The 19123-nt window shown below is 41.2% G+C and overlaps 1 protein-coding gene across 2 annotated transcripts in view; it reads right to left on the bottom strand.

Annotated features, from left to right (window-relative positions):
* Nucleotides 1–9436, bottom strand: part of IGF2 (insulin like growth factor 2) — a 40409-nt gene extending 30973 nt beyond the window's left edge. For both annotated transcript variants that reach the window (XM_018562658.1, XM_018562659.1), the window contains exon 1: nucleotides 9324–9436. In XM_018562658.1, coding sequence (XP_018418160.1) covers nucleotides 9324–9389 — 66 coding nt within the window. In that variant the 5' untranslated portion in view covers nucleotides 9390–9436. The remainder of the gene's footprint in view (nucleotides 1–9323) is intronic.
* Nucleotides 9437–19123: the final 9687 nt, after the last annotated feature.

The raw sequence follows: 19123 nt of genomic DNA, 5'->3' as shown, positions 1-19123 counted from the left end.
TTCCACTGCCGGATCTCATTAAATATGTGATGTAATAATTTAATATCCCTGTGAGGTCTTTGGAAGCTAGGGGCAAAAAGCAACAAAACTCTTAGGCAAGCCTGATTCAGAGTTATAAAATTACCAAGCGTATACATTATGGGGATGATTTACTAACGGTGTTATCCATCTGGAAACATAGACTTGTAAAACTGTTGTAATACGCTCTGTGTATACAAATGTGGTCAGCACAGCCATACCAGATGTAGCTTGGCCCTGTTGACGTAATAGCATTATTGGGCTGACTTTATCTGACCATGCGATAGATGACATATGACTTTTTCTGACCATACGACAACTGAAATTTGTTGGTAAGCAAATTGTTTTGAGCTTAAAGTGTAGCTCTAGGCAAAACCTTTTCAATTTTTGTTAGATTGAATGGGGACGGGTCAAGTTTTATTGGTGTCTGTGTCCCAATTTGGGCGAATCAATCCTCTATTTGTGCCACTGACCACTGTCACCAAGAAAGAAAGTGAGGGGAAATGTAATATTTTACAGTTGTCCCTGAAAGCAATAGATACAGGATTATATTTCACGTGGGGCATCTTTTCTGGAGACAGTTGTCTTAAGCTGGCCATACATTTTCTATGTTCAGATGGAAAAGGTACAACAGCCCACAGCTTTAACAGGTCCATACATTGTAGTTGAGGGGTAGGAGGTCGCATTGAAGAATCTGGCCATGGGGCAGCTGAGAGAGTAAATCCGGCCCTGGGTAACAGGTGTGTAAAAGAGGGAGACTGGAAAGATTTGCCCTCGCATCCTATCTCAGTGACAACCATAAAATGATGTAGTTTTCATAACATTATGTCACTGTGACAATGGTTACTGGAACAAATCAAAAGGGTGAATCCCCTCAGCAGAGACATAGACTGCAATACAAATCTGTAAGGGACTCTAATCCTTTTCCAATCCACTATCCAAAACAAAAAAAAAAGCCTTGGCTAGACTTCTGCTTTAGGTAGCCAAGAGCGTATCACCACTCTGCAGCAGCCTTATGTGATTAAAGCAAAGAGTGTCTTTATCCACATACTATAGATTCTGTAGATATACTTTTATTCTTAGCTATAGATTAGCATCAAACCCTACTAAAGAATACTCATCTTTAGGACAATGTTCTACTGCTTTAGAAATCATTGACATCAGTTAGGCACAAAGTTTCCCATGCCACAGTGGTGCAAATGCTTTCAATGTACAATGCTTCAACAAACATATTTACACCGCTATATGTAAACAACCGGCCGGTTCTAAGCAGACAGGACTGTTATTCTGTCTTGGGAACCTTTGTGAATCCACATTCCTACACATTCCATTGGATACACAGCGCTGGAGGTGGTAAAGTGAACATAACTGGTCTGAGTATTATATTTCAGCCTAGAAGTATGTGTAAGTTAGTAACTATGCATACATTATACATAACATTACAGCTCAGATGCCAAGATAATAACCCAGGAAAGTGAAAACGTTATGCTCGCAGTGTTCTGCAAACACATCCAAATGCATGTTGTAAATTCTAATCTAAACTAGGGGAATTGCGTGTTATTTTCAGCCTGGTGCTAAGCAGACACTTACAGAGCAATGTATCTATTACTTTCAGGACCGTGGTGGAATATAGGTACTGGAGTCACTCCAAAATTGCTTGGTTGGCACAGAGTTTGAGAAAGCTATTCTGTGTCATTGAACCTCTCAGGACAGCAGGGAGATGCATAGAATGTTACTATAAAACAGAACTGGGCACAACAGGTTATTAAAGGTTATTTTAGTGTAGAGAGTATATGTGCATGTGTTTTCATCTAATGCAAAATTACTCATCCACTCCCTTAAGCGCTCACAAACTGTTAGCGCTATATAAATACTATGTAATAATAATAATGCCTCTGTAAATCAACATGACTTAAAATATCTTTAAACTCTAACAATGGACTATGATGGGGAAAAATGTGCGCTCAATAATTATATCAGGAAAAATCACTGTGTTCCTCTGCTTCCTAAAGGCACAAGCCTACAAGCCTAATGCTAAATCCAGCCCCGATAGAGCCACTTGGCCTAAAGCCCCACTGAACTTTCAGTCTAAATCAGCTAAATGCATTCCAGGTGCATCAAAACAAAACATGTACAAAGTCTTACAGCTCATTTTCTGTAGCCGCATCCTGTGCAGAGATTTTACTGTTCTGGGACAACATTCCCAGCAACAGAAGATTGGGAGTGATCGCCACTGAAGCAGGTTAACCCTTTACACGCATACAGACGGCATAGTAAGGGGGAAATTTATCAAAACTGGATCTGGGGACGCTGTGCATGGCAACCAATCAGCTTCTCTCTTACATTTTCAAATCTTAACTGAACAAACTGAGAATAGAGGCTGATTGGTTGTCATGGGCAACTGTTTCAGATTGTGTCTGCTCCAGTTTTGATAAATTCCTTCCTTGTGTCTTAACAGAAACACATACCCCTTCATATCCACTGTTGTAATTTTGACCTTTAAGAAATGTCTTCAACACTCGCTGCCACACCCAAGCAGGTATGCAACAGAGTTATAAGCTAACTCAGCTTTTAGTTCTTTCATTTCTAGTTAGAAAATTCAGAGATTCTGCTTGCCAAGGTTTAAATACTGTTTTCACAGAAAAGATATTACAAAGCAGACATCAGCAACAGTGAGACAAAAGAGTTTAAAAGTATAAAATACTAGTGAAAATTCCCCTGGTCTTTGGTTTAGTGCAAAGCCCTATTCTCTTGCAGAGAAAGTACAATCTGATGTATTAGAGTCACTTGCCCTCAGAAATGTGTTTCTCTCAACATCCTTAGTAGTTGTTATGTCAAATGAACTGCACCAGCTTTTTCGGTTGACTGTCTAGAGGTAGCCAAACTTTGCCCCCCCAGCTGTGGAGACTCTATAAATCCCATCATGCCTCTGCCTTGGAAAGTCATGCCTGTGGCTGTTAAAGTCCTGCAATGCTTTATGGGACCTGTCCCTGAGTGTATCCCTGAGTTAACTCTACCCAATAAAAGGGTTTACTAGAAAAAATACATAGACCCTAAAAGTGAGTAAAACATAAGCAATGAACATTGCAGCAATGTAATTTTGTTACTGAAAATGTAACAGATTTGTTTATTTCTAAGAAATTCAGTCTCGCTCGTCATTGTAAGGACTAGCCCTGGTGTGTATATCCCTGCACATAGTTGCTGGTTGACCTTCTATGTGTTGTAATAACATTCATAGTAACTGAGTTCATTTTAATTGAACCACACACAGGAGAAAAGGTCCCGGTCCTTTCATAAGAGCAGCGAATTTCCAGCAAATTGCAAAATCACTGCAAACCTCATAGAATGTAAAGAACTAATCTGGCCTCGTGCATTCTCATGACCACAAATTAACCCATATACTACAATACCATATTTATTTCAGAAATGAGTTCCTTTCTTTTTTTTAATCTTATGATAACCACAGACTTGAGAAGACAGTTACCCTATTTGGCCATTTTTGGAATGGATTTGAGTTGGCTTCATGCAACCTACCCACAAACACTGGAGGCCAATGAGTATTGGGGTAATAAGGATTTAACAAGTCAGAAAAACATGTCCAATGACTATTGTTTTACTCAATGAGCTGGCACCAGAGGTGTTGTAGAATGCCTCCCATGCACCTCCCTACACATAGATCCTCACTGTCCCTTTTTGGAACTAAATCTCTCTATCCCTTTTTCTTCCTTAGTTGTCCTTTCTCCTGGTCTTTCACCCAACCTCTAAATGATTGTATTTGTTCTGTTAAAAAGCCTGTATAAAGGAAAATAAGTGGAGAACAAAAGCACTCGTGGGTATAACCATTCATGTTTTGTGTATTCTTTCAGTTCCACGTAGTTGGGCACATGGCAGGAGTGTGTCATTGGCCTACATACATTGTTCTGAAAAGTCTCTCTCTTTCTCATCTCAAAAAGTTGGAAGGTATGCATAGACTAAACATGAACGGTCACTGGCGGCCAGGCCCGGATTTACTCTCTCTGCTGCCCCAAGTCCCCATGGAGAATGGCACACCTGCAGGCTGCATACAAGTGATCTCGGCGACACCGCCGGCATCACTTGTACAAAACAAACGGCGGCTTCCCCGCTGTACATTCAGCTCTGCTTGCCCAAAGCAGGGCTAAATTTAGAAAACAACTACCCGCCCGGAACTTCATGTCCCGGGCATCGTGAGATAGGAATTCCACACCCCTGCTGCCCCTCTACTCCCTGCTACCCCGAGGCTGGGCCTTGTGGGAAATCTGGCCCTGCTGGCGGCAACGGTTTGTGTATAGGAATGCGCTGCTACCACATTCAATCGCCCTCTAGTGTTTAAGGCCAGCTTTAAAGTGTGTGCATGCTTGATATGTTATTCCAGCCCTTTAAACCTGTGTTTGATTTAAGTCTCCACTTTGTTGAGGATAGATTCATTTTACAAGTGTTACGATCAGGCCCTTGATATGAATGCAAGTGTTCTATACACCACACGGAGCTGCATATCTAAGAGCAGGATATACATAAATAAAAAAATCCTAAAAAAAATCCTCAAGGGTGCCCAGATTTTTACAATGCCTAGCCATCACATGCATTATACGGCCTGGTTGGAATAAAATGTATAGCCAGGCACACTCATGTCATAGGTACAAACATGTCTATCCCCCACTTAAAAAAAAAAAAAAGCCACACGATCAGATTGCATACAGACATCCCACCTCCATCTTGCGCCCTTATCCCCTTTCATAAATCACCCTCCAACTGTCATTATTCTTCCCCTAGTCAAACTGTACGCACAGCCCCTCAAAGACCACCTACAAGTTGAAGCAAAACAGAAGATGATGGGTTGAAAAAAAGACCTCTCTGGATTGAATTCCCAAACATTTCCCAGAAAGCTCAGAAAAAAATGTTTTGCATTTGCAACTGCCGCTAGAAAGCGTTCGGCAGGCCAGGGGTTAAACGGCTGCAGGGAATAACCCTTAGACAGATCTGTGCCATGTGTTTAGTGTCTGTGTGGGAAGAGCTCCCTACTAGGAATCTTGAGTCAGCAGTTAGCAGAATCTGCGTGCATGTTTTATCTGTGACACTCACAGTGTAACAAGCATGCTCTGTGCAGACACGTCACAAGAGCTCACAATCCTTATACAAAGCAGCACTTCAAAGGGCAGTGAAAACAAGCGTTTTCCTAGAAATGAATTAGCCAAGAGGCCCTCAATCCACTCTCTCTCACACACACATAGGCTCTCAGATCAGCCACAGTTCAAGTTACACACAGCCTCGGGGAGGCAGACGGAGAGAGCAGCGGTTCATTTACAGGGAAGAGGTGGGATGCCGACCAATTTCCTACCTGCCCCTTGAAAAATACTGCCATGCAATGTGTGCGTGTCACCTATGCACCCTTGGCAAATGAGTTGCATAAAGTAGAAAGGTAGCCAAACCTTTACATTAAAATGTATGTAATGGAGAATCTCTCTGTACTGAATGGTCACCGGGGCAAATAGGGCTGATCTCCCCAGAGGGAACAGAGACAGCAATAAAAACCTAACAGGGAGTATAAAGCCCAATTGAACTTTTAGATTAAATCAGCTAAATACATTCCAGGTGCATCAAAACAAAAAGGTGTTCAAAGCCTTATCGTTTCCTTTCATTAGAAAGCAACAACAGACTGAGCAGAAGAGCCTGTCCCCTACCAGTATGCTGCAGAGTGGCACCCATGGTCTCTGTCTGGAAGCAGTGGTCTCTTAGTAGAGGTCTGACACTCCCCCTGCTGAGCCACACCTATAGCTCTGCAATTAACAAAGCTCATGCCCTCTGCTGATTGGAGAACTTTAGCTCTGACTCAACAAGGGTGTGTCAGAACTCTGCAGAGAGACAACTGCTTCCACAGAAAGAGTAAGGGTCCATCCATACAGCATGCTGGCAGGGGACACACATTTTTCTACTTAGGCTGTGGCTACTTTCTAAAGAAAACAAACTGTAAGACTTTGCATGCCTTTTGTTTTGATGCACAGGGAATGTATTTAGCGGATTTAAACTCAAAGCTCAGTTGGTCTCGTACACTTCCTCAATAAAAAATACGTTTTGGAAGGAGATACACTTTAAATTTTAAATAAAGCTGGGAACCTCTAGCAGGTTTTTATCACTCTTTATGTCTCTGTTAGGGCTTGTGCTGGTCATTTAGCACAATGCATGAGCTCCACTTGCAATGGGCTGCATTAATCGCAGGTAGAGTGCCCCCGACCTGCTGCATCTAGGAATTACTGAACCCTACAGGGGCTGCTCCCACAATGTGCACCTTTACCGGTATGTGAACAGGAACGAGATGCCATCTAGTGAGTTTGGAAAAACAGGCTGACCGAAGCTCGATGCAGGCGAGGCTCGGACATCCACTTAAAAGTTGGTTGCCATCACCAGAACAGGATATTATTATGAGGGATGCGCCGATACCAATACTATTATCAGTGGCGTTGCCGAGTATTTGGGCGAGTACTTGTACTCGCCCAAATGCTCCGATGCCTAGCCCGATACTTTCTGTATCAGGAAGCTGGGCAGCACATCATTACACGCTGCCTGGCTTCCTGATTGGCCAGGACGCTGGCTCCATGCTTCCTCGTCACTTGTGTGTGTCGCTCCCTCCTGTCCCTATTGTACTGAAATCGTATTGTAACTATTCTGTCTCCCCCATTTTGTAAAGCGCTGCGCAAACTGTTGCCGCTATAAAAATCCTGTATAATAATAATAATATACAAAAGGTGTCAAAACAGAAGGTGAACCAAAACCTTCTAATGAGGATTCTGACAGCAGTAAAAACCTAACAAAGACACTGACCCTCCCCAAAATATTTGTCTAGATTTCTACTTAAGTGGCCAGCAGCACATCAACATTTTGCACCAGTTGTATATGATTAAAGCAATTGTGTTTTCATGCAGGTAGTATCCCTTTAAGAAAGTAATGTATTCAAAGCATTTCCCAGTTAAAGGATACTGTTACTACTATTACTAATAATTGCACCTATTTTGCTTTAAAAAAAATGATCTGCAATTTTCACTAGCAGCCAAATGCAATAAACTCTATAGAAGCCTTGATCACAGTTTAATTTTTTTGGAGGCAGAATCTGCTAGACACATTTTAACCTTCGCTACGTTTACATTTTTGATTAAATGCCCGCGGCTCTGCCGCCCCCCAGTGGCCGATGTGTAGAACAATGCTAGCGTCAGCGCTGACTTCCCTGCACAGATGATTGCTGATCTGTCTTCTTTTTCTCCCCACTCCTAATCTATTTCCTCATTCCCAGACTAGATACAGCAAACCATCACTATCCACAGCTTGGTCATATTTAAAGCCACTGCTCATTAACCAGGAGCCACAATCATCATCAACCTGCAATCCTCACCCTAAAACCCCCTAAAGTCATCACTTATCCAAAGTCACCCTCTGTAGATTCAATCTATAGGTTTCAGTATGCTCTTGCCTGTCAGGACATGTCCCAGCACTGCTGAGCTTAATGGAGTCAATGTCAGTCAGTTAAGGGTTAACCCAAGCAAGGAAAACATGAACAGATGACTCTCCTAATTGAGACAAATTACAGCGATTACGTCATTGTGATGCAACATTCATTACCTAGGCATGCATCTGTATATGCGCATTAATACATGCATGCAGCTCTATGTACTTTAAACGTTGCAATTACATGATAAAGTTATCGTGTTGCATTGGATCACTACAACGTTTTTCACTAACCAAAAGGAGGAAATGACACAGATATAGTTCTCCTAACTGGGACAAGTTAAAGCGATGACATCATTGTAACTACTCTGTGATGTCAATTTCATTGTATAGGCATGTATCTGTACATCAATACATGCATACATACATAGATTAATAAACGTGCATACAGATCTGTGAGCGTTTAAACTGAAATAATAGTTAAAATGTTTCAGGATCAGCATTTGCCAAGTCACTACTTCTAGGCTGTCGGTGACCCCCAAAGGAGCATTGCTAACTATCAACTACACAAATAAAAATCGTTGCATTTGCAATCGTTGCAGTTCGCTTTATCAGTATATTTGTTTTGTTTCATCATTTGCAATCACAGGTTCCCTGATCAGTTTATGCAGTCAGATGACATGTCACTCCTGCGAGGCTGTCGGTGACGTCACAGCTCCGATGCTATCGGGTCTATGTACTTTGAAAGTATCAACTGAACTACACATGCCTTACATGTACACTACTCTATATTCAATAAACAGTATTCTTGTTCTTTCATTATTTATGTTCATTTATGATCACGGATCCCCTGATCGATCTGTGCAGCCTATATGCAGGCTATGTGAGGCTGTCGATGACGTCACAGCAGCAATACTAACAGGTCTATCCTTGCTGGACTGCCAGTGACTGGGGGGGGGGGTCTCTCTCCTAGCAGACTGATTGAAGGATTGACACTTCCTGGTACGGAAGGCGGGTGTATCATGCACTGTCCCATCCCCTACTCAATGTTGGGTTACCTGTATCCTCCTGCACTGCCCCATCCCCTACTTAATGTTGGGGTTACCTGTATCCTATTGCACTGCCCCATCCTCTACCCGATGTTGGGGTTATCTGTATCCTCCTGCTTTTCCCCATCCCCTACTCAATGTTGGGGTTACCTATATTCTCCTGCACTGCCCCATTCTCTACACAATGTTGGGGTTACCTGTATCCTCCTGTGCTGCCCCATCCCTTACCCAATGCTGGGACTACCCTTCCTGCGCTGCCCCATTCCCTTCCCAATGTCAAGTTTACCTGAATCCTCCTGCACTGCCCCATCCCCTACTCAATATTGGGGTTACCTGTATCCTCCTGCACTGCCCCATCCTCTACCCAATGTTGGGGTTACCTATATCCTCCGGTGCTGCCCCATCCCCTACTTAATGATGGGGTTACCTGTATCCTCCTGTGCTGCCCCATCCCCTACTCAATGCTGGGGTTACCTGTATCCTCCTGTGCTGCCCCATCCCCTACTCAATGCTGGGGTTACCTGTATCCTCCTGTGCTGCCTCATCCCCTATTCAATGATGGGGTTAGCTGTATCCTCCTGTGCTGCCCCATCCCCTACTCAATGCTGGGGTTACCTATATCCTCCTGTGCTGCCCCATCCCCTACTCAATGATGGGGTTACCTGTATCCTCCTGTGCTGCCTCATCCCCTATTCAATGCTGGGGTTACCTGTATCCTCCTGTGCTGCCCCATCCCCTACTCAATGTTAGTGTTACCTTTCCTCACGCACCTCCCCAAACCCTATCCAATGTTGGGGTTACCTGTATCCTCCTGCATGACTGGGCTGTGCTGCGGCAGCTCCTGTTTTTGCATCTTAGTTGCTCCATTTTGCACTGGTGTGATCAGCTCCGGCAGGACTGGGAATGTCAAAGTTTTCTTGTGGTTCCTCTGTACTGGGTGATGGCAGTGAAAGGATCGCTGTGGTAGTGCTGGATGTTGCAGGATGGCTCAGAATAAGGACGCTGCTGCTGGTGATAAAAAGCTCCGATATTCTTCTTAGCTGCTCCAATCCTAGGGAGACAGGCTGAGAAGGCAGACTGCCCTTTCTTTTTTTTTTGTTTCAAGAGCGAACCTGACACGAAGCCTGACAGCTATTGTTTTCACTTAATTCACAAGTTTGTCCTGACACTGTGCTGGTGGCTGGGAAGGTATGACTTTACTGGACCCCTGCTCTGTCCTGCCGGAGGTGCTACTCGGCCTGACCACAGAGCAAGGGACAGGCTGCTCAGGAAAAAGGAGACTGATCAAGGAATCAATAGTGAGGACTTCAGTGTGCCAGTGTGTCTGATGAGAATCATCCAGGAAGGCACATTCATCATGTGTTCATTGGAGAATACTAAGTCCACCATATCACATGTATTCTTCTAATGCACTGTTGTTTTATAATTAAACTGTGTATGCATAATAACAAATATTATTAATAATAATAATGTGTATATGTAGTTTCTTATTGTAGCACACTTTTTATTTAGAAAGACTCATCATACAATGTAGCATAGCTGTGCTACATTATATGCCGAATCTTTCTAAATAAACATTTTGAGAGAGAGAGAGAGAGATGGGGGGCATAGAGAGAAAAAAATATATAGAGAGAGAGATAATATAAAGAAAGAGATATAGACAGATAGACAGACAGACAAAGATAGAATGATAGATAGCTAGATAGATAGATAGATAGATAGATAGATAGATAGATAGATAGATAGATAGACAGGCAGACAGACAGATAGACAGACAGACAGACAGACTGACAGACTGACAGACAGACAGACAGACAGACAGACAGACAGACAGACAGACAGACAGATAGATAGATAGATAGATAGATAGATAGATAGATAGATAGATAGAAAGATAGAAAGATGGAAAGAAAAATAGACAGAAAGAAATATAGATAGACAGAAATATAGATAGACAGACAAGACAAATACACTTATTGGTATTAAAGATAGATGAAGATGAGAGAGAGAGAGAGAGAGAGAGAGAGAGAGAGAGAGAGAAGCAGGTTAGTGCAGTAACTATATTATCTCGCTCTCTCTCTCTGTCTCTCATCTATCTTTAATACCAATAAGTTTATTTATCTTGTTTGTTTATCTATATTTCTGCCTGGCTGTCTATTTGTCTTTCTTTCTTTCTTTCTTTCTCTCTCTATGTATGTGCAGGTGAAACTCGAATAATTAGAATATCATGCAAAGTTCATTTATTTCACTAATGCAACTTAAAAGGTGAAACTAATATATGAGAGAGACTCATTACATGCAAAGCAAGATAATTCAAGCCGTGATTTGTCATAATTGTGATGATTATGGCTTACAGCTCATGAAAACCCCAAGAACCCCAAATCCACAACCTCAAAAAAGTAGATTATTACATGCAATCAATAAAACAAGGATTGTACATAGAACAATATCGGACCTCTGAAAAGTACAAGCATGCATATGTACTCGGTACTTGGTTTGGGCCCCTTTTGCAGCACTTACTGCAATTACTTTTGCACGATATTCTAATTAATCGAGTTTCACCTATATATCCCTATTCATATCTCTCTCTCTCTCTCTCTCTCTCATCTATCTTTCTTTAATATCTATCTATCTATCTATCTATCTATCTATCTATCTATCTATCTATCTATCTTTCTATCTATCTATCTATCTATCTATCTATCTACGGTATCTATCTACGGTATCTATCTACCTATCTATCTATCTATCTATCTATCTATCTATCTATCTATCTATCTATCTATCTACGGTATCTATCTACCTATCTGTCTATCTATCTATTTATCGAAACACAGGTTGGTGCAGCACCTTTTACTGCCCTATCCAGTACACAAAGTATATAGCTTTCCCTGCATCCATAGATGATGACCGCAGCACACGTAGAGAGGGATGCTGATTGATCATTTATTGCTTATACTTAATCCCACAAGCTTTCACTGGTGATCATTATCACTTGATAAAGGCTGCAGGATGTGGTCAAAGCTTGTGGTATATGAAGTCAGCATGCTCATCTACTTTGGCTGTGGTCACTTTTCCAGATAGACAGACGGACATTTAAAGGAGAACTATGGGGTCAGTGTTTTTCCCTATAGTTCTCCTTAGGGTAACGGGAGGACACAAACTAGCGTCCTCCCGTTACCCTAAGCTCAGTAAACCGCGAGCTATACTGAGACGCCGCAGCCGGAGCGGATCCCGACGTAGATGACGGGATCCGCCCAGCTGCGTGAGTGACAGCTGGCTCTGCCTATCTAGAGGCAGAGCCAGCTGTACCTGCCCCCTCCCCCGTCCGTTCCGCCAGTCAGCGCTGGCAGATCGGAGCGGGGAGAGGGGAATCCAGCCCCTCCCCCTGTCACGGCAGAGAGCCGTGACAGGATCGAGAGGTGAGCGAACCTGGTATGTGTTCGCTCACCTCCCGATCTACTGAGCCAACCTGTGACAGTCTCATTGTCACAGGTCCGCTAGAACTATGAGGTGAGTGGAAATCACTCATGTCATAGTTCTCCTTTAAATACTTTTTATAAGACTTGAATCCACAATATCATCTCACTCTGCCTGGCCAGCAAAATCCAACTGACTTTCCTGTCTCCTGCGCAGACGCCTTTCAGCTCTCATGGACGCACATGGTCACACTCAGTGGTCGATCTCTGGTTTGCGGCTCACTATGGATGATCAGTTAACAAATAACTAGAGTTCTCTCTGAATTATTTTCAACACTTTTAGGATATCAAAAAAATGGTGCTAAATCCAAAAGAAATCAATCCAAAAGAAACCCATCTACTTCCCAAATTTAATGATATCTAGTTTGATGGAGGTACACCCTAAGGTAATAAAATAAATATTTGACATGGTTTTATTAAATTGATTTGAATGTATATTGCCTGCTCCTGCAATGGAAAAGAGCTTTATAAACAGTGCATGTCTATGTATGCTTGCCACCACTTGTGCACCGTAACAGCAACATTTTCCACAGATTCATCAAAAATTTCTAGCGGAAAGTAAGAAGGATGCCTGTGCTTGTATCTGCACAATACAGAGGCTGCACATACATACACATGAAGCAGGCAATTCTGACCAGATGAATGTGTGTTTAACTTTAATATGTATAGTCTGAAAAGCTCATGTATTTCACGAGCATACAATGAATATTGCACCAGTCAGGGTAAGACAGCCCACTGTCCCAAATTAAACCCCAGGGAATCAGATCAGAGAGAGCAATCAATATCCATAGACGTGTGTGTGTGTGTGTGTGTGTGTGTGTGTGTACATATTGAGTGTGTATAGAAAATGTGGATTGATAACCATATAGCTGGTCAAATAAATAGATAGATAATTAGATGGATAGATATATAAATAGAGAGAAAAATAGACAAAAAGAGAAGAATCAATAAATAGATAGATAGATAGATAGATAGATAGATAGATAGATAGACAAAAGATAAAGTGAAAAAGAATAAATGAAAGAAGGAAATATTGACAAATAGAGAGGAATAGATAGATAGATAGATAGATAGATAGATAGATAGATAGATAGATAGATAGATAGATAGATAGATAGATAGAGATAGATATGTATGTATCAATATAGACATACAGGTGAAACTCGAATAATTAGAATATATGCTTCTTGCGTGTATAGAACGAGAGAGAGAGAGAGAGAGAGAGAGAGAGAGAGAGAGAGAGAGAGAGAGAGAGAGAGAGATAACTTATGAGAGATAGATCAATATATAGATAGCTAGATAAAAAGAGAGCGAAGGGTAGATAGATAGATAGATAGATAGATAGATAGATAGATAGATAGATAGATAGATAGATAGATAGATAGATAGATATGAATAGGGATATACATACATAGAGAGAGAAAGAAAGAAAGAAAGAAAGAAAGAAAGAAAGAAAGAAAGAAAGAAAAAAAAAAGAAAGAAAGAAAGAAAGAAAGAAAAAGATTTAGTAAAATGTTTAATTGTAGTATCTAATTCTAGGCATATTTCTCCTGAATCATTTTTATGAGGTTAGTTAATAAGCATAACACACTGGTAAATAATTAAAACCTGCTTTTGCAAATTTACAAACAATTGTCCTGACTCCAATAATAAATTAAAAAAACACATGAATCCCACATTAAATATAGAAGCTTCTGCTTCACATAGTCATTTAGTAAAGCAGTAATATGATTTGAAATGATTTGTGTTTTCTTTAAACATACAATAACATTTCTTTTCACATTTGCCTTATTGTGCACTTTTCCCACTGAAGTCAGATTCAGAAATATGACAGTATCTGATATTTCTTGTAGATAATATGCTATTTTTAATCCATTATCTTCACTTTGAACTCAGTATACATTTTCTTTGTACATTTCTGCAGGTGATGCATTGCAAATAATTTATCCTAAAGTTCATCAATTATGCATTTCTATTTGTTAGTTTACAAGATAAGCCATCATACAGAGGAATGGTATACACATACGAGACAGGAAAACTTTTGGCAAGTATGTGAGGGCTCTTTTTCTCTCTTTTTATGTAGTAAACTGATGATGGAAATAGAAGGAAATGCTGAATATCACAATAGAGAATAATATACTAAACATTGACTTAACTTGTGTCACCAGATATTAGTATATTTACAGCTTATCCCAGCTATTCTTTATAAACATGCCTTCTAGTGTATTTCACTAAAGCTGAATGAATTGCCCAAATCCATTTGACAACTACAAGTAAAGTAAAAATGACCTTGTTGGACAAGCACTCCAAGACCTATAAAGTATATAACCTGTATTACTTTTAGGAAACAGATTTAAAAGCTTAAAGAGTGAGGCACTGGGGCCGATTTACTAAAGGAGTAGCAAATTTTTACTTTTGCAAAGTACATGTTAGCTTAGGGAATATATGTGATAGGGTGGCAATGATAATTTCAGGTTTCTAATGTGGTTGTAGCATTGTCACCCTCCTGTGTGCGCTTTTACATTGGAACTACAGGATGTTGTACCGATGTCCAGCATGCCCGCAAGGTCATTTTGCCAGCCTATTACATCAAAGGCATCCATGCTTGCTGACCTGCCCTCAAGTTGCCAGAGGATGATACAAGCAAACCTGAGACTAGCTTCATAAAATCATAAAACAAAAATGTCATATTTGCTTCAGCATGCTAATTTTACATCTCTCACCCTGTCCCTTTAAAATGTCATGTCTATTAAGTCCTCATAAATATGTTTGAATAGATACTGAAAACCATAGTCATATGCATTTCCTGTACGCATGCCCAAATTTCATGCCGCCTGCTTAATACCTCCCATTGCAGTCACACATGCAGAAACACTGTGCTCAGAAACTAATACAGTTTGTTTCACTGTTCCCCCACAGCTCCACCCCTCCTCCCTAATGCTCTGCCCACAACCCCGCCCACCTTTCTACTTTGCCAGCCCCTCCTACAGCCTGGAGCCCAGCTGCATGTGAATATGGCATAAGGCATTGTGGGAGATAACATGCATTGAGATGGCCCAGAAGCATAGAAAAAGTTAGGGAAATACTTTGCTGGGAGGGGAATATTTGTTTGATCTGGATTCATTATTGAAAAAAAGCTTGAGAATGTTACTCTACTTTATGCCTTAAAGGGCTGATAAGATGATGGGGGATAAGATAAGATGATGTTGTAGAAAAAACATGTCTTTATTTGAATAAAATGCTCCTCTATTTAATTTATGTCATTAGAGTGTGCACATAAATTTCAGAGACTAACCATATTTTTTAGTTTTAGCTAGATTTTAGCTATTATAGTTTCTGGTCAACTTGTAAAATGTTCATAATGAAAAAATTACTACAGAGCAGTTTCAGGACATTATGTTGGTTGAGCATTTTGGGATTTCTAATAAGAGAGCCAAGCAGTAGCTCTTTACCATTGGTCTGGCTTTGGAGACTTTTGGATTTTCCATATTGAGTGATATAGACTAGAGTTAGGGAGGTGGGGGATTATCCCTACTCTGACTCTTTCAGTTCTACATAGTCTGGTTTACTTGTGTGGAAGTCTTCCGCATGTTTCAGTGATTTCAATAGAGCAGGCAGATCTGAACCCATTTACCACCATTCACACCTATTCACACACCAACAATTAAATTGGCAACAGACTGATCAAGGACATTGATCAGCAAGCAAATCTTAGTAGACCATATAGAAATATTACATAGCAAGGATGAGTAGATGCATATAAACGGTAATATGTGTGTATAGCTAGAGTAGTGCATTGACAAAATAAAAGTGGAACTTTTAGTAAGCTTACACAGCTAATAAAAACAATTCTGACTTGTCACAATGTACAGCTGCAGTATGGTTTTTTAAAACTGTGCATCAAAAAGCAGGCCTGAGCTATAGCCCAGTGACTTTGCCTAGAGAGAAGTGATGCAATCAGTCTGCTGCAGGCAGTGGAAAGCATTTCCTCAGTCTCCTCTCTGCCAATGATCAAACTGCAAAGTTGTAGGTGAGGGGGCTGCAGAAGGTGGCTGATCAGCGTCCTTTGTCATAGCTCTCTAGCAATCCATAGCTGCACTGGCGGAACTACCAGGGTCGCATCGGTCGCAATTGCGACCGGGCCCTGGCGTTCGGCCACTTGGGGGGGGGCCCCAGCGAGGTTATTGCTGGAACACCCCAGAACGCAGTGAGCTGGACGGGTTGCAATCCGGTGTGTTCCAGCACTAAATCGGCCGGAACACACTAGAGCTGATGTGAACTAGCCCTGAAAAAAAATAAAAATATTAATGTTTCTAGTTACGCCTCTGCATCTCTGTAAAGCTTTGATAAATCAAATTTACCATCAGAAGTCAGATGTTCACAGCTGGAAAGTGAAGTCTGCCCAGATACAGTGAAATCATCCCTCCTTCCTCAAATCTCTTCTCATAATTCCCTGCTCCTCTTCATAAAAGTGGGATCCCTGTTGGGTCAGCATTTGGATCACTTCTAAAAAGCAATAGATAAGCATGGGTATTCAATGCTGAGAACCGTTCTGATGGCACAGGAGATATTTCCACAAAGGCCCAATGATGTTTGTTTCAGACATCCAAGTTCAAGGAAAATGTCTTTGTGTTGAAATGTACCTTGAATTGATTGGTTGCGGAAGACAAACTTATCTTTGTGATGTTCTTTTAGTATAGCCTTTCTCAACCAGGGTGCTGTGTGCCTTCTGGCTTCCTCAGGTGTGCCTCAAAATTTTGTGGTAGTGGGACTGTGATGTGAAGGGTGGCATGAAGACTGATGTGAAGGGGGCTCCTGATGTAAAAGGGGAACTGTGATGTGAAAGGGGGGCTCTGATATGAAAGAGGGGCTTCTGGTGTTAAAAGGGGGCTACTGATGTGAAGGGGTGCTACTGATGCAAAGGGTGACTCTGATGTGTAAGGGGGGATATTGATTTTGAAGGGGGGAATTTGATGTGAATGGGGTAACCTACTTTTTGTGTGTTTCCTGGGGTCCCCCTTAAAATGTATAACATTTTAGACTGGGACACCTCAAAATTTTGCATACTTTTAAGGGGTGCCGTCACTAAAAAAAAGGTTGAGAAATGCTGTTCTAGTAAATGACTCCAGAATCACTATGCACCTTTTCTTCCCACTGACACCAACCCCCCTTCGCCATTACCACCAGGAGGTAGAGCTTTTTGACAGAAGAGACTTTTCATGTCTCTAATGCCAAAACAAACTCCTTCAGCTTTCTCCTAGCACTTTTTTGTGTGTGTACACACTGCCTGCCAGTATACATCCTGGCACCTGAGAATAGAACCAGGTCCTGGGACAATGCAACTCCAGTGCACATGTGCATCAGTTGATCAATGGCGATCCAATGGCCAAATAGAGAAGATGCCAGGCTGGCAGAAGCAGCCAAGAAGGTGCCAGGGGCTGCAACAGAGTGACAATAGGGATCACAGAGCTGTCAGGTCTGGAGAAAGGAAAACCCAGAGATACGTCAAGCATGTTGTGCATAGTTGTACACAATGGCAAGAGCTGCTGCCACTCAGCCACGCTACACTTCCACTTTAAATTGTATCTGTCTGCATGAATCACCCTAATGTGATCGGTTATTCATGTACAGTGCAGCTTAAAGTAACTTCAAAAGAGGAGCACAGGGAAGTCTGAAAACTGCTATTTTATGTAACCTCTACCCACAGATCACCAGAAGCCGAAAAGCAGATAAGAAAATTGTCAACTCATTACAATAAAAGCAACTGAGAATGTGATTTGTTTCAAAAGCGATGAAACTAATGTTGTGCATTTTGTACATGCAGCACAACTGTCTATATAGCCTTGGACTTCTGCATGTCTAGTTTTTATAATCCATTATATCTGAAAGTGACATGCTATCTAAGTAACCAGTTTCAAGTAGGATTATAAAACCTGAACTGAAAGGTTTATAGTACTTTTTCAACTCTGATCTCCCTTGCTTACCATAGCACAGTTGTTTTCTTCCAGTGTTCATATTCTTTATCATTGGGAAATTCTCTGTCTGCTCTTTCAGTTTTTTTTTTAAAGAATGGAATAACAATTTCAGAAGACACATATCCATTAGAGCAAATTATAAGAAGTATTATCCTTGTTCTAACCACCTGAGCATTATTTTTTCATTGATCTGAATAGCTGGTAAATGTTTGCAGGGAATGGCTAAACTTTGCTGTGCGGATATATAGGGAAAAACCAATCACGCAGTCAGGAAATCAGATTCCTCGGGGTGTTCTATACACAGTGTACACAATTCATCCAGATTTTCATAGCCTGACTATCTCAATCCTTCCTCCTGTGTGGTATAAATAGATATTGTAATTTCCACTTTCACTGCTATTAGAGTCTACCATCAATAGTAAATGTAGCAGGAAAATGCATGTGACACCTATTAAATCCCATCCCTTCTGGAGTTTGGTGCTGTAACCCTGCCAGTCATCCTTCAGACATATTGTTGGTGTCCACATTGCTATGCACTCTGCACACTCTTACATCACAGATCGTTTCCTAAAAATTTTGTATTTTCCCTCACTTTCATTCTAGGTGACAGTGGTCACCAGGATAAAATGGGCAAATCTGGCCAGCAAGGACGCAGATTCCAATACTTCCAAAACTTTTTAAACCCTACCAACTTTATCTAAAGGCTTTGCATATGCTTTAAGGGCCTGCGCCAACAAGCTTTGAAAGGCAAACATCAGCTTGGAATGTTTCTGAGATCATTTAGAATGAATTGAAGGTCCACACGACCTGCATTTGACCTGGTTTATCAGCTTTTATTTTTACATAGACTGGTATGAGGGGCAGTTCTGTGTGGTGCACTCCATTATCCTATAATGATGGCATTTAGCTAGTCCTCTATGGTGCAAAAAAATGACTTTCTTCTGCTGCAGAGGAGGCCCGGCTACAAGTCTTATTGGATTCAATGGACACCACTGATCCATGGACAGATCCTGATACCGTTATAACAAATCCCTATAGTGCAAACAGCAGTATCTTGCAACATCAGTAGATGTTTATTCAGCACGGCATAGATTGGCATCAGACAACTTAGAAAAGTAAACTTGATGTAGAAAAATTGTATATATAT

This window comes from Nanorana parkeri, unplaced genomic scaffold, assembly GCF_000935625.1.
Source record: "Nanorana parkeri isolate BGI_ZX_2015 unplaced genomic scaffold, ASM93562v1 scaffold589, whole genome shotgun sequence".
NCBI lineage: Eukaryota > Metazoa > Chordata > Amphibia > Anura > Dicroglossidae > Nanorana > Nanorana parkeri.
This window is presented reverse-complemented; position numbering and strand designations above follow the sequence as displayed.